Source organism: Anthonomus grandis, chromosome 3 (genome assembly GCF_022605725.1).
Source record: "Anthonomus grandis grandis chromosome 3, icAntGran1.3, whole genome shotgun sequence".
Lineage (NCBI taxonomy): Eukaryota > Metazoa > Arthropoda > Insecta > Coleoptera > Curculionidae > Anthonomus > Anthonomus grandis.
Genome location: NC_065548.1, coordinates 37,302,515 through 37,315,192, shown reverse-complemented (window position 1 = coordinate 37,315,192; position 12,678 = coordinate 37,302,515). Strand labels below are relative to the sequence as shown.

General features: G+C 35.1%; 1 protein-coding gene across 1 annotated transcript in view; it reads right to left on the bottom strand.

Annotated features, from left to right (window-relative positions):
• LOC126734522 (proteasome activator complex subunit 4B-like) overlaps positions 1-12,678 on the bottom strand; it is a 118,874-nt gene that overhangs the window by 4,672 nt on the left and 101,524 nt on the right. Inside the window, exons 18-19 of the mRNA XM_050438192.1 lie at positions 12,533-12,652; positions 4,098-4,313 (exon numbers count right to left, since the gene is read on the bottom strand). Of these exons, the coding sequence (XP_050294149.1) occupies positions 4,098-4,313; positions 12,533-12,652 (336 nt within the window). The remainder of the gene's footprint in view (positions 1-4,097; positions 4,314-12,532; positions 12,653-12,678) is intronic.

Below are 12,678 nucleotides of genomic sequence, written 5' to 3'. Positions count from 1 at the left end.
TTTTTCAGGAAAAAATCCATAACGGGTTTATTAACTCCATCAAAGTCATCGCGAATTGCGAAGATGATACAGATTCTCAACTTTTGTTGTCAGGAATTACAAGGAATATTGATACAAAATGTGACAGCGAAAAAACCACTCAAGGTGTTCATATATCACAAGAACTAAATACTGAAGAAGATCGGTCTGAAAGTCCGGTTTCTGAATTAGAAGAAATTGCAGCAGTCAAAGAACCTGAGATAAATTTGGAAGAATCGGCAAATAATTATTATGCGGGGTATTCAGTTCGACGCGTTATCGAACAATTTAAATGTAAAAAATGCAAATTAAATTTTCAAAACAGCACAAAATTTACAGACCCTTCTCAAATTTTTTCCCTTTATAAAAGTTTCACTGGGCAAGAAAAAACATCTGTTGTAATTCCTACTTCAGAAGTTGAGTATATTGTGTCAAAAGCAATATCCAAGTTTCAAAAATATTTTAAAAAATATAAGCATCAAGAGTTTGTGGCAACAAAAATTAAACATAAAATTGTTTCAAAACATCTAGTATGGTTGGGGAAAAAAACTGACGACTGTCATGACCATAAACTGTTTTTATTAAACAAACTTGTTCAAATAGGTTTATTTAAGTTCTGCAAATGGTCAAGGGAAATGTCAAAAAGTCACAAACAAAAAATTAGAAATTTACAAAATATGTAAGAAAAATATAATGTACTTTTTTTTGTATATGTATTTTAATAAACTTAAGACAATTTGTTAAATTTGACAATGGCTGGTTTTAAATACCTATATCTCGATAAAAATTTTACGTTTTCCAATTAATTTTATTTTTTTTTTATACAACTCCAAAAAGCTTTTTAATAATTAAATTTTACAAAAAAAAAACAATTAATTATTTGATAATTTTAATAACGTCTTTCAACACCAAGCACACAAAATTAGTACTTTACCACCAAATAACCTCTAATAAGTTAATATAACACCTCCAAATCCATCCATCCATCCATCCATCTAATAAGTTATAATATAATAACTTCAATATGTAGGTATGTTGATATTTACGGCATCGCAACCTACGAAAAAGACGAGAAAGTCTTTTTAGTTTGGCCGGGCAGCGTACGTACTTCGACTAAACAATCAATAAATCGCGTCTGTAGATATCAGGAGAGATTCTATCCTAATAATTCACACATGGCTTATAATCTGGCAACGTGGTCTAATATCGTATTGCCGCGAGAGAAGCAAAATTTAAAATATTGAGAATTTAACTGATCGCTCGATCGAAACGCCGCCAAACACCGCGTTCCATATACCGCCGTAAGATTACGTATCTGTTTGTTTCGTTAAATCTGTGCTTTGGTTCCCTTTAAATTAATTGATATCGGAGGTGTCTTATGGCCAAATACACGTTCTTCTTCAACATTTTATTGCCGACCAATTGCATTTAAATTTATTAAAGGGAATTCCGAAGTGCTGAAGAAGAAACACAGCAAGTAATAAGTAATTTAAATTCATACAAACCTTTCATAACTCCAATCACACATTGGTTATCGTAACTCGTAATTTAACAATATTTCTTTGGGTTAGTTGAACAGTTGGTTGGCCTTGGACCACCACACAAAAACTTCCCTTTTTGTACAAATAATTTTATTTTTCGCTTTGATTAAATAGCGTAATTTTACTTTTATTTTACAAACAAAGAACTTTAATACTTTTTTTTACCTCAAGTTGTCTTGGTTGGTATCGCTTTTAGGTTTGGGACAGGAAAGTCAACGAACTAGTCGGATCGCAGGATATGCGGCAAAACCTGGGGAATGGACCCAAAACAGAAACACACAGGTCATCAGACCGACGATATCCTACGGCTCTGTGGTGTAGTGGCGCAAAGCAACACAACATTCTTCAAAGACAGGACTGCTTGCTCATTACGGGGGGCGATCAGAACCAGCCCGACAGCTGCCATGGAAGTACTACTTGTACTGATCCCTCGGCACATATACCTGTAGGGTGAAGCCATAAGAACTCCTTACAGGCTGCAGCATGTCATAAACGGCAAATCTTCAAACAAAATCTGGACGGAATCAACTAAACTTGTTGAGAAGGTGCGCAATCACAGCACACTTGGTATGCCTTCAGACCTAATGCCAAAAAAAATACTAAGTACATACTCGGTCAACATACCAGACCGAGCGAACTGGGATCAGAAACGGATAGACTTGAAAGCTGTGCAAAAATGCTTAACCAAATGCAACTTAAAAACAGAATCATCAAAATCTACAGTGATAGTTAGGCAACTCTAAAAGCGCTAGAATCCCCTACCTGCACATCTAGAGTAATAGGGACCTGCAAATTTGCCCTAACATGGATTCCGGGACATGCTAAGAAGCCGAATCCAACCTGATGCAAAGCGCTACTGGAAGGTATTACCAGGACACAACCATGCGAAGACTTTCATACCAGACGTAATAAGGAAGGAAATAGGAAACTTAACAGGTACCTTAAAGCCCTAATGCGAGTGTATAGCGACCACTGCAGACTATGTCACCACACAAATGGGTTTGGTTTAGGGGAAATACAACCATGGCGGAAGACATTATGCTTCTCCCAATGAAATGATCGAACTCTTAAGGGGGTGGACTTGATTGGGGAAGTATAAACACCTAAGAGTGAGCCACAATAGAGCTAGGGTCGCAGTGGAAAGACACAAGCTTCCCCCCTACGTTAGCTAACAACAAAGCTAACGTACTGCGCGTTAGGTACATTACAGATAAATTAGGAACAACCTCATTACCATCTAGTGCTGCAGCAAACCTCCGATGTATTTCTTTTTCTTTCCATAGTTGTCTAGTATATGTGTAATAATTTTCATTTTCTTTCGCAGCTGCTTCGTTCGGCGAGTTTGAAGAAGGAAGAAGTCTGTGGTTCATTACAACAAGTGCTTTGTAAACAAGTGCTGTGACCGATAGAATAGCTAGAAAACTCTGTGCTGTATAAGCGTTGTTCTGTTCTTATGTATCTGTTTATTATTTCTAGATCAGTGGGACCCCATTTGAGTATTATAGTATACCTGTATGTGACGCTCTTGACCTTTGCTCAAGAGCACACGTAAGTTTTAAGTATTCATTTAAGGCGCCTCTTTACGGATTCCTCTATCTCTTTTTTCTTCCATGTGATTTATATTTAAAATTAGTTTTATTCCTAGATATTTATATTTTTTCTTAGGTTGTAGTGGAGAGAAAATCTGGTGAAGTAATAAAACTATATTATCGCTTTCTTGAACCTTTACAGGTTTGACATGAACAAGCGCGCATTTTTCGAATCGAAAGACATTTTTATAGATCGGCTAAAGCTCGAGACTAACTCTTACTGGCTTTGAAGTTGTTCAGGATTTGCAGCAAAACATTTTGGGTCATCAACGAACCGGAAGTGATTTTTTTGAGATTTGGCCTTTTTGATATAACATAGTCATAGGTAAAATGAAAATCCTTCGGTCTTCCTCCACTTATTTATTAAACATTTAGTTAACTTAAAATTCCCTACATGTTTCGGACACAGTGGTGTCCATCATCAGGGGGTAAAAGGTTTAAAATTGGTAACAGGCACACGCCCCAGGGTTTGATTACATATCAAAAACCCTCCATTTTTTATTATTGTTTTTAATTTTAATTTTTTATTTGTTTACATTCTGTTGTAGACATTGTGTAAGACATTGAAAAGACATTATAATTTACCTTCCCTTCTTCAAACAAGCTAGAAATTTCTTTGAAATGTCTAGCAGTATTTTTTTAAAAGTATTAATCCACTTGTAAATTAAACAAAAATTGACATCCTTTATATTTTAATTATAGTTTATAATACAAACTCAGAACAATTTTTGGAACTAAACCACTGTATTTTAAAATGACAATGACCTGGGTATTGCGCAAATACAAAAAAGGCTTCAACAAGACCATATTTGAATTAGCAAGTAAACAACCTGTAAATCTTTTAAGGTCTTATCTTTTCTACATATTTACCTTACATCTCCATGAAAATGGCGACATTACTGATCAGTCATATATTAAAATTGGAAATAAAAAACAATTTAATACTCACAGGTATAGGTTGTGGGTCACTTAGATGAGGCCCCAGAGCCTCAAATACACTGGGCAAATATTCAGGTACATCATATGGATGCGCGTTGATGAAAGAGCAAAGTCCCAAAACCCCCGCATGTCTTCTAATAAGATTTCTTCCGGTCGTCACGTCGTCGTCACCTATTTGCTTCCTACCTTTTTTTATTTTTGTGCGTGCTTTTTGTTTAAAAATTTCCTAAAAAGAAAATTGATAATATTTAACTATTAATAGAATATAAGTTTTTAATGCCGTAGGTTGCAAAATGGACAACAAATAAAAGTGACTTTGTTCATAAAGAATTGGCATTTTTGCAATTACATTTAATAAATGTTAGGCGTTTCTTATTAAATAAATAAACATAACTTTTTATTAGATGAAACAAAATACAATGATAACTAATACTACCCGATATATACAGTACTGGCTTAGCAACGACCGGTCATATTTACATGTAGTTGCGCCCCTTCACATAATCTCTGATTAGTGCGACAAAACCAAGTTACACCGGCAAGACGTGGCGGCTTGATTTTGTCTTTGTCGAGTCGGGATCATCTTACTTTGGACCGCCGACTGAGCGTAAGTTAGGTATTGATTAATTCTGTTGCGTGTTAATAAACAAAACATATCTACTTATACCGTTGAGCAAAAAACATAAATTCTCAAATGGTATTACTCGGGTAATTCAGCAGCGGATATTGTCGGTAGATTTGCCTTTGAATATCCAAACGAACCCGTGCCGGTGCGTTCTACGATCACGGCAATCATTGCAAAATTTGATAGGGATGGCTGTATGCAAGATTGTAGTAAATGCCATCATAATGTCGAAGAGCCAGCTATTCGACAGTTGGGGCCAGAAAGGAAACTTCGAGAAATTGCTGCTTACGGTGTGGCTGAGGTTAACTTTCCTTGTAACAGTACACAAATTTTTGATGAGCTTGACATACCGCCGCAAACTATGCGAGGTATTTCAATGCGAAATAATTTTAAATGCTATAAATTGCGGACTACTCAATAAATTTTTGGTGAGGATCAGATGAAACGGATGGAATTTTGCGAAGAAATGAAGGAAGGGCGAACATAAATCCTACATTTATAGAAAATATTTTATTCATTGATGAGTCGTCTTTTCCTATTCATAGTCGTCACAATCCATCTGTTACCGTTGGTTATTACCGACTGGTATTTTAGGAAACCAAATTAGAGGACCCTTTTTTTATTGATGGCAATCTAAATGCCAAAAAATACCTTAACCTTCTGAGGGAAGAAATTATTCCTACACTTCGCAGGCTAAATATTAATATCAATAGAATTTGCGATTTTTGCAAGAAACTTTTCCAGATAAAGTCAGTCATTAGCACGGTTTATTCGATGGCCTCCTATCGGTATCTCTTAATGATTTTTTCTTTGGGGATAACTCAAATAGGCTAGCATATTGTCATTTTTCTCCATTAATTAAGGCATCGAACTGCACTCCCCCGTTGGTAGCGAGGGACTAAACCAAAACAAAGCACCAACGCCAAAAATGATAAAATAAACGTTTGCTCTGCCGTCAGGTTTGTGGAGGAGAAGTTACGACTTCACCTCGCCGCGGCGCGATCACTCCCCACTACTGATACTTCCATTTATTTAATACGGTATTGAATTTCCTATGACCGGTGCTTAGCCAGCCAGACCGGTAGTTATGGTAGATGGCGAACTCCAGCAAATAAATTATACATCTAGACTAAATTAAAAGAAAGAGAATCAATGCACTGCATGATGATATGAAAAATAATCATAAACTAAATCAATATAATTTGTATGTAAAGAAAAACGCCGTCACAAAAAAATGTCACATATTTAATGCACAATTTTGTTTTTCAAATAGATACAGGGTGTTTCAGGAGGAATGGTGGATATTTTGGTATGTGGTATCCATAATTCTGAATAGAAAAGTTTATATAACGATGTATCCTAATATCAATAGTTTCTGAGATACAGCTACTTGAATTTAATGCTAGTGTTAGAGCATAATTTTTATTTAATAACTTTCAATACAAATAAATGAACATTCGCTGTAAATAATTCAGCGGAATAGTTCGAAAATCCCACCACCAACTCCACTTCTCAGCTCTAGGAATAACTTCGAGTGTAGTTCTTTGGAGGGCATCATGACATTCCTTAATGCGGGCAGCACAATGTCAAAATCTTAAGGATTAACTCGTCTCGCGTATTTACTTTTTCTTGATAAACTTCATTTTTCAGCCCTCCCCACAATCCAAAATCTAGGGGAGTAAGGTCAGGCAAGGGAGATCCGTCGTGCTGAAAAATCATATTCATTCTTGAATTCAAATGAATATCCTCTACTGGCATACTGTTTTGTAGAAAGTTTAAATACCATACAACGGGTCCACGCAAGGTTCTGTCAATAATTCCGCACCGCACATTTACGGGAGAATGTTCGAAATTCGATTCAGCAGGGGCATGTGGACTTTCGTTAGACCACCGATGGCAGTTATAGACGGTGCTTAATACCGTCGCAAACCTTGCTCATGTAGGGTCTGCCATACCTTTACGTGAAGAAGACCGAAGCGTACAGCAATTCTACTTGTACTCGTACCAGGACTACGTTCCACGGATACAAGGATCTGTTCTAATTCATCCAAGTTTTGTTGATTTGCACGTTCGGATTTAAACCTGCTGGGTACACTACCAGTCTCACGCAGTTTGGCAAAGACACGAGTAAATACTTTTGGACTCGGTAATAGTCTGTTCGGAAATCGTCGACCATATTCTCCACAAGATGCTTCGGCACTTCCGTTACAGGCACCATAAACGAACACCATGTCGACATATTCTGCGCTCGTAAAGACCTGCGGCGTTAACACTTTGACAATTTGCGATGACAATACTGTAAACGGTAATTGATTAATGCAACTGTCACCCATGACGACATTTGTTATACCCCGCCTTCTTAATCGCGTATGATCAATTTCCTTCTGCTATGCTAGACAAACTTTAAATAGCTGTATCTTAGCAACTATTAACATTAGGATATATGTTTATAGCAACCTTTTTATTCAGAATTATTAATACTAGAACATACCAAAATATCCACCATTCCTCCTGAAACACCCTGTATATTTGCTTTTATTTATGCTTAAGTGTTGTGTAAAACAGCTAGTGTGTTTAAATTTCGTTTTTCAAAAATCAAAATAAACCATAAATGAAAGGCTTTCAAAAAAAAACAAAATTCAAAAGCTTCTTTTTTTTTGAGGTTACTTACGTTACTTACTAACCTTTTAAATATACTTAAAAAAATTATCTATTGGTAGAACAACTCTTCTTGTCCTACCAATATGTAACTGACTACAATTAATATGTACAATGACAGTAAGCAGAACTATGCAAAATTATGTCAAATTTTAAAAGGGTTAGAAAAAAGTAAGATACCGTATGATATTAGTATGGTGCGCTCTTTAATAAAAGGAAATGTATGACAATTTAAAGAAGTAAAATATGGGAATATCGAAATAACAAAATTTAAAGAAAAATTAATAGAAAATTATTTAAAAGATAAAGTCTTTTAAATATGTATTACTACCTCTGTTAATTAAATTGTCAATATCGTTTTGTTTAATTTGTAGCGATTGCTATTGCATACAGTTCAGCAACTCTTCCCTTGTCTGGAACACTATTCCAACTACTACTCGATAGGATTTCAGGGAATTACGCAAGCCATGGCTATACTTCAATATAATACTGGTTCAATGGGAACCACATTAGTCGAGACGCGTTGCCTTGAATCAGGACGCAAATCAAACGTTGATTCATCGGTAAAAAGAATTCACGAACATCTCCTTGCGCGATTTCCATGGGATAGTACTATGGGATGGAACTCTTTTTAAGCAGTGATACTAACGCTATTTACATTTTGAAACTCACGTCTTAGCTGGTTGGCAGTAATATTGCAGTTTCGTATGCCTGAAGGCGAATAAACGTATCATGTATAGGTTTCGTTGCTCTTTTTAAATTAGTATGTCTTTCTCTCACATCACCGGTCTCTTCGAATCTCCGCCACAACTTTCCTATAGTGTTCTTGTAGAAATTATAGCGTCTGTGACGTCGTGGTTGTTCATACCACCCTATATCATACCAACACCTCAACTGTGTTTCACGGTCAATGTGTTGCCTTTAAATATTCCCACTACACTGGCAGAAAAAATTCTACTAAATTCATTATTCAGTTTACCAAATACGCCTTAAATAACTAAAGCCATTTATTTAATATCAACAACAATAAGTGAATATGAAGTATCGTAAGTTTAAATTAATGTCCAACAAACTAGACTAATTTTTTTTCGTCTAAATATAAAAGGGTTTGTTTCCTATACAATTTTTACGTCTGTACATTTTAAAATTACCAATGTCACAAATAGACGAGATGGTAACTTACCCTAAGAGAGGGACCGAAATTCATGCAGAGATCAGAATAGAATAGTTAAATCTTTGTAAACAACAAACTGTATCAACATATGCTGATTTTCAATTTAAAGCGTATGCCGTGTGATTTTTTTTATCATGATGCATGTGCTGGGAGTATAAAGAACATTAAAATCGTTGGATATAATATGTTCTGGTTATGAATGTGTTGGCTAATCTGGGAAAGGCTTATCGCGTGGCGATCTGTTCCAGATAAGAATAAGGAAAGTCGACTGCGACGAAGTAGAAACTGACCGAAAACTTGCCAAGTGTCAATGATTAAGGCCATGAAATTACCACGACTGAGGAAAAGAAAAAGAGTGCCGATTTCACGACTGTAAATTAAAAAAGCAACAACTATGACCGGAAAAAAATAAGAAACAAAATGATTATTGTAAGAAATGGAATTTTCTTGTAATTTTATCTATAAACATGTAAAGAAATTTTGTCTGGAAATCAATGAAAACAAGGTAGAGATTTTTCTATTCAAAGGCTATACACAAACTTTTAGACTTCCGAAATTTGGCCTTCTGGAGTAATGGTGCGACTGTTTTTAATAAAATTTGATACTCAGACGTATCAGAACCTCCGGTTCCCGAACGTCTGAGTTTATGTTTCGGGAAAATGGAAATGATCTGGAATTGGCGGATTTCCTCATTTCTATAAACTCTCTTCACGCAAATATCTCGTTTACCATTGAAGAAGAAAGAGATGGAAAGTTACCTTTTCTTGATGTTCTTATTTCAAAAAATACCAACAAACTTGAATTTGAGATCTACCGCAAACCCACCACTACGGACAATGTCATCCAATACTCCTCAAACTCCCCTTATTCCTACAAATTTGCCTCTTTTAATTCCCTTTTCTATCGCCTTTTCAACATCCCCCTTTCTAGAGAAGCTTTCCTTGATGAACTAAATATAATTAAACATATTACTTTTAATAATGGTTTTCCACTTGATATAATTAATCGCCTTTATTCTAAATTCTATAATAAATACAAACTTACTTACAACTTAATCCATCTTAATAATGAAAATAGTCATCTTTTTAGATCAATTCTTCAGTCATTTTTTGGTAATATTTCTTTTCAGCTTGCAAAGTTTTTCAAGTCTACAAATCTTACAATTGTTTTGTTACGTTGTTTTTCAAGTCTACAAATCTTACAATCTTGCAATCTTTTAAAACTACAAACAGTTTAAAAAGTCAGCTAGTTAGTACAAAAGATAAGGCAGATTTCTTTTCAAAATCAAAGGTATATTCATTAAGAGGTAATGACTGTAATGCCATTTACATAGGGCAATCGGGGAGAAAAATTTCCACCAGAATAAAGGAACATACAAGTTTGGTGGACAGCTACAGGGACACTGACATGATTGAAACTAAATCGGCGTTTGCTTTATTGGCCTCCTCACATGGTTTTTCTTTAACTCAGGGAGCGGATGTTTTGCATGAGTGCTCAAAAGGCAAAAAACTGGACTTATTAGAAAAAATGGAAATAAAGCTACTAAAGCTAAGAAGAGCCCTGTCCTTGTGTTTGTGAACGATATAAATTTAATCAAAACATTTTTGATCATAATTCCGTAACCAGCAGAGCAATTTTAAAAAAAAATTTTTTGTAAACAGACTTCATATTTTATGTAGATTCGTATTTAAGAATAAAAAACACGCTATTTAAAATAAGGAAGTGACCCTCCCCCCTCTTAGGGGGGTGAAGGGACAAATGTCAAAAATATCACAAAAAGTGCCCCCCGGTATACTTGAAATGTCACCAAAATGTCAAAAAAAAATTTGCAGCCGTTTTTGACATATCGCATTGTAACACTTTAAAAAACTCCCCCTGTATATACATAATTGTATCTATCAAAGAGTACAGGGTAAAACTTCACAGTGATAGTTTAGGGTGTAAAATCACTTGGTTGCTCCTAGAAGATCTTGGGCATTTGTAATGGACCAAAAGAATAGCTACAGCGTTCCCTTGTATGTTATTTATAATGGTATGATGAGAACAGTCATGAGATGGTAAACTGTTTGGTTCTTTTTTCACCACGGTCTACTTTCAAAATAATATCAAGGCCATTTTTATGCAGATCTTACAAATAAAAATATTTATGTAACCAACTACAGTTTTTCTCTATCTAAAGTGTTTATTGTGGGTGCATTTGCTCCTGTGATTGCATTTCTGTCTTTTTCCTTAGAAAATATCAATATCCGTTCTTCAAACGTTCCAGTATATACATAGGTTGTTCAATAAGTTATTCACAATTCTGGTGAATTTCCATCTGTCTAAAAAGTTACTTTCTAAAGCCAATTTTCGAATTCGAATGGTGTGACAAATTATAGAGCTGCCTGCACATATTCAAAAATGTTGGACTCAATGGTGAGTAAAATGTTAGCTTGGTATTTTAAATGTGCAGTCAATAAGAACAACATGGGGGGGGGGGGCTGATCCACTTCTACAAATATTGTTCTCCATGAAAGGTACACTAACTACGACAGGGTCGATAGGAGTAGATAGGTTGACTCTCTATGTTAAGACAACGGTCTTTGATAGGGCTATGAACTATGCAATAAAGGCTTGGGTGTTGAAGGTATAGTTTTGTATGGGCTCCATTGCATGCCAAGTACAGTCGCTCAAACAGTATGGAACAGTTTCTGAAACCATTGATTCCCTCCGGAATACCTCACGGTTCTCATTGCGCACCAATCCTCTTTTCAATCTTTTTACTGGGACTAGTCCCCTGCATTAGCCATAGCAGGTTCCTAATTTTTGCAGATGACAAAAGTTTTCCGATATATGACAGGATTCACCATTGGTGCAATGTGAACGGGATGAATGCTTTAAAATGCAATTTACAAGATGCAGGCGCTACTTAGTATTAATTACACATTAACCGAATTTATTCAATGTTTGTCGGCGGACGTCTTTTTAAATATGCAAGCTGTGTTGTTCGTTCAATATTGGAATATTGCTCTGTAGTGTGGTTTCCATGAAATGGCTTTTAGAATGAAGGAATTAAGAGAGCATAGAGGAAATTTCTGAGGGTTATCGCTACATCAGGGAAGATTATTGATATGATGATATTTTGGGCCTGTCAACATTGAGGAATTGAGGGAGATGGCTGATGTTTATTTTTTGCATAACCTTATTCAGAGTCACACCATGTCTCCTGAATTATGATCATAATGGGTAGAACATATAATTATAATTATAAATAGCGAACCAATAATTATAATATGTTTTAGCGATAAAATGGCCTGTACCTAAATAAATTAATATATGCTAACCTAGTACATAATAGAAATAGCTCGATTAGAATGGAATAGGTTAGATTGTAACTTCATATAAATATAGTTTTAAAAATAAAAAGATGCAACGGTCAATTTTATTACCCTTTGTGATAAACCCAAAAAAAGTGAATATAAATAAAATTGAAAATTTCTTCAATGGAATTTAAGCCACACAACTCATACTCGAAGTCCAAAAATTAAATAAATGTGAGAAAACAGTCAAAATACCAGAGGCTGCACAACTAAAAGTACTTATCGATTTAATATTTAGTTCATTGGCGGAAAGACGTTACTAAAAAGACCTTTCTTAAATAAAAATAGTGAATAAGTAGTTTTATTAATTTCGAACCGTAACGAACTGTTTACACTGTGAAATTTTGGATTTATTAAAATAAAGAACTTCAAATGTCTGACAGTACGAATGTTATTATCCGTGTCTGTTCTTTGTAGACACATAAGTTTAATTTGTAGACGCCATAGTTTTACTATGGTGAAGGTTACTAAATTACTACTATTACAAAAGTAATAGTAGTAGTACTATCTAAGTATTCTTCTAATCAGTGAGAGTGGATAATTGTTGTCGATTAATATTTTTGTATCCATCCACATATCTTTCGAAAAAAGGGTTATCGTAAGTATTTCATGTCGTGTTTAATATTTACCAGTAAGTCAGTCGGATCTGACACGAAGTGGCAGTGCAGTAATCCGGAAACCACTTTTGCGGCTTCCAGACGTACTTCAGGCTGAGGATCTTCCAAAAGTTGTAGAACTAAATTCTGAACCTGGCAAATAAAAAAAATATCATAAA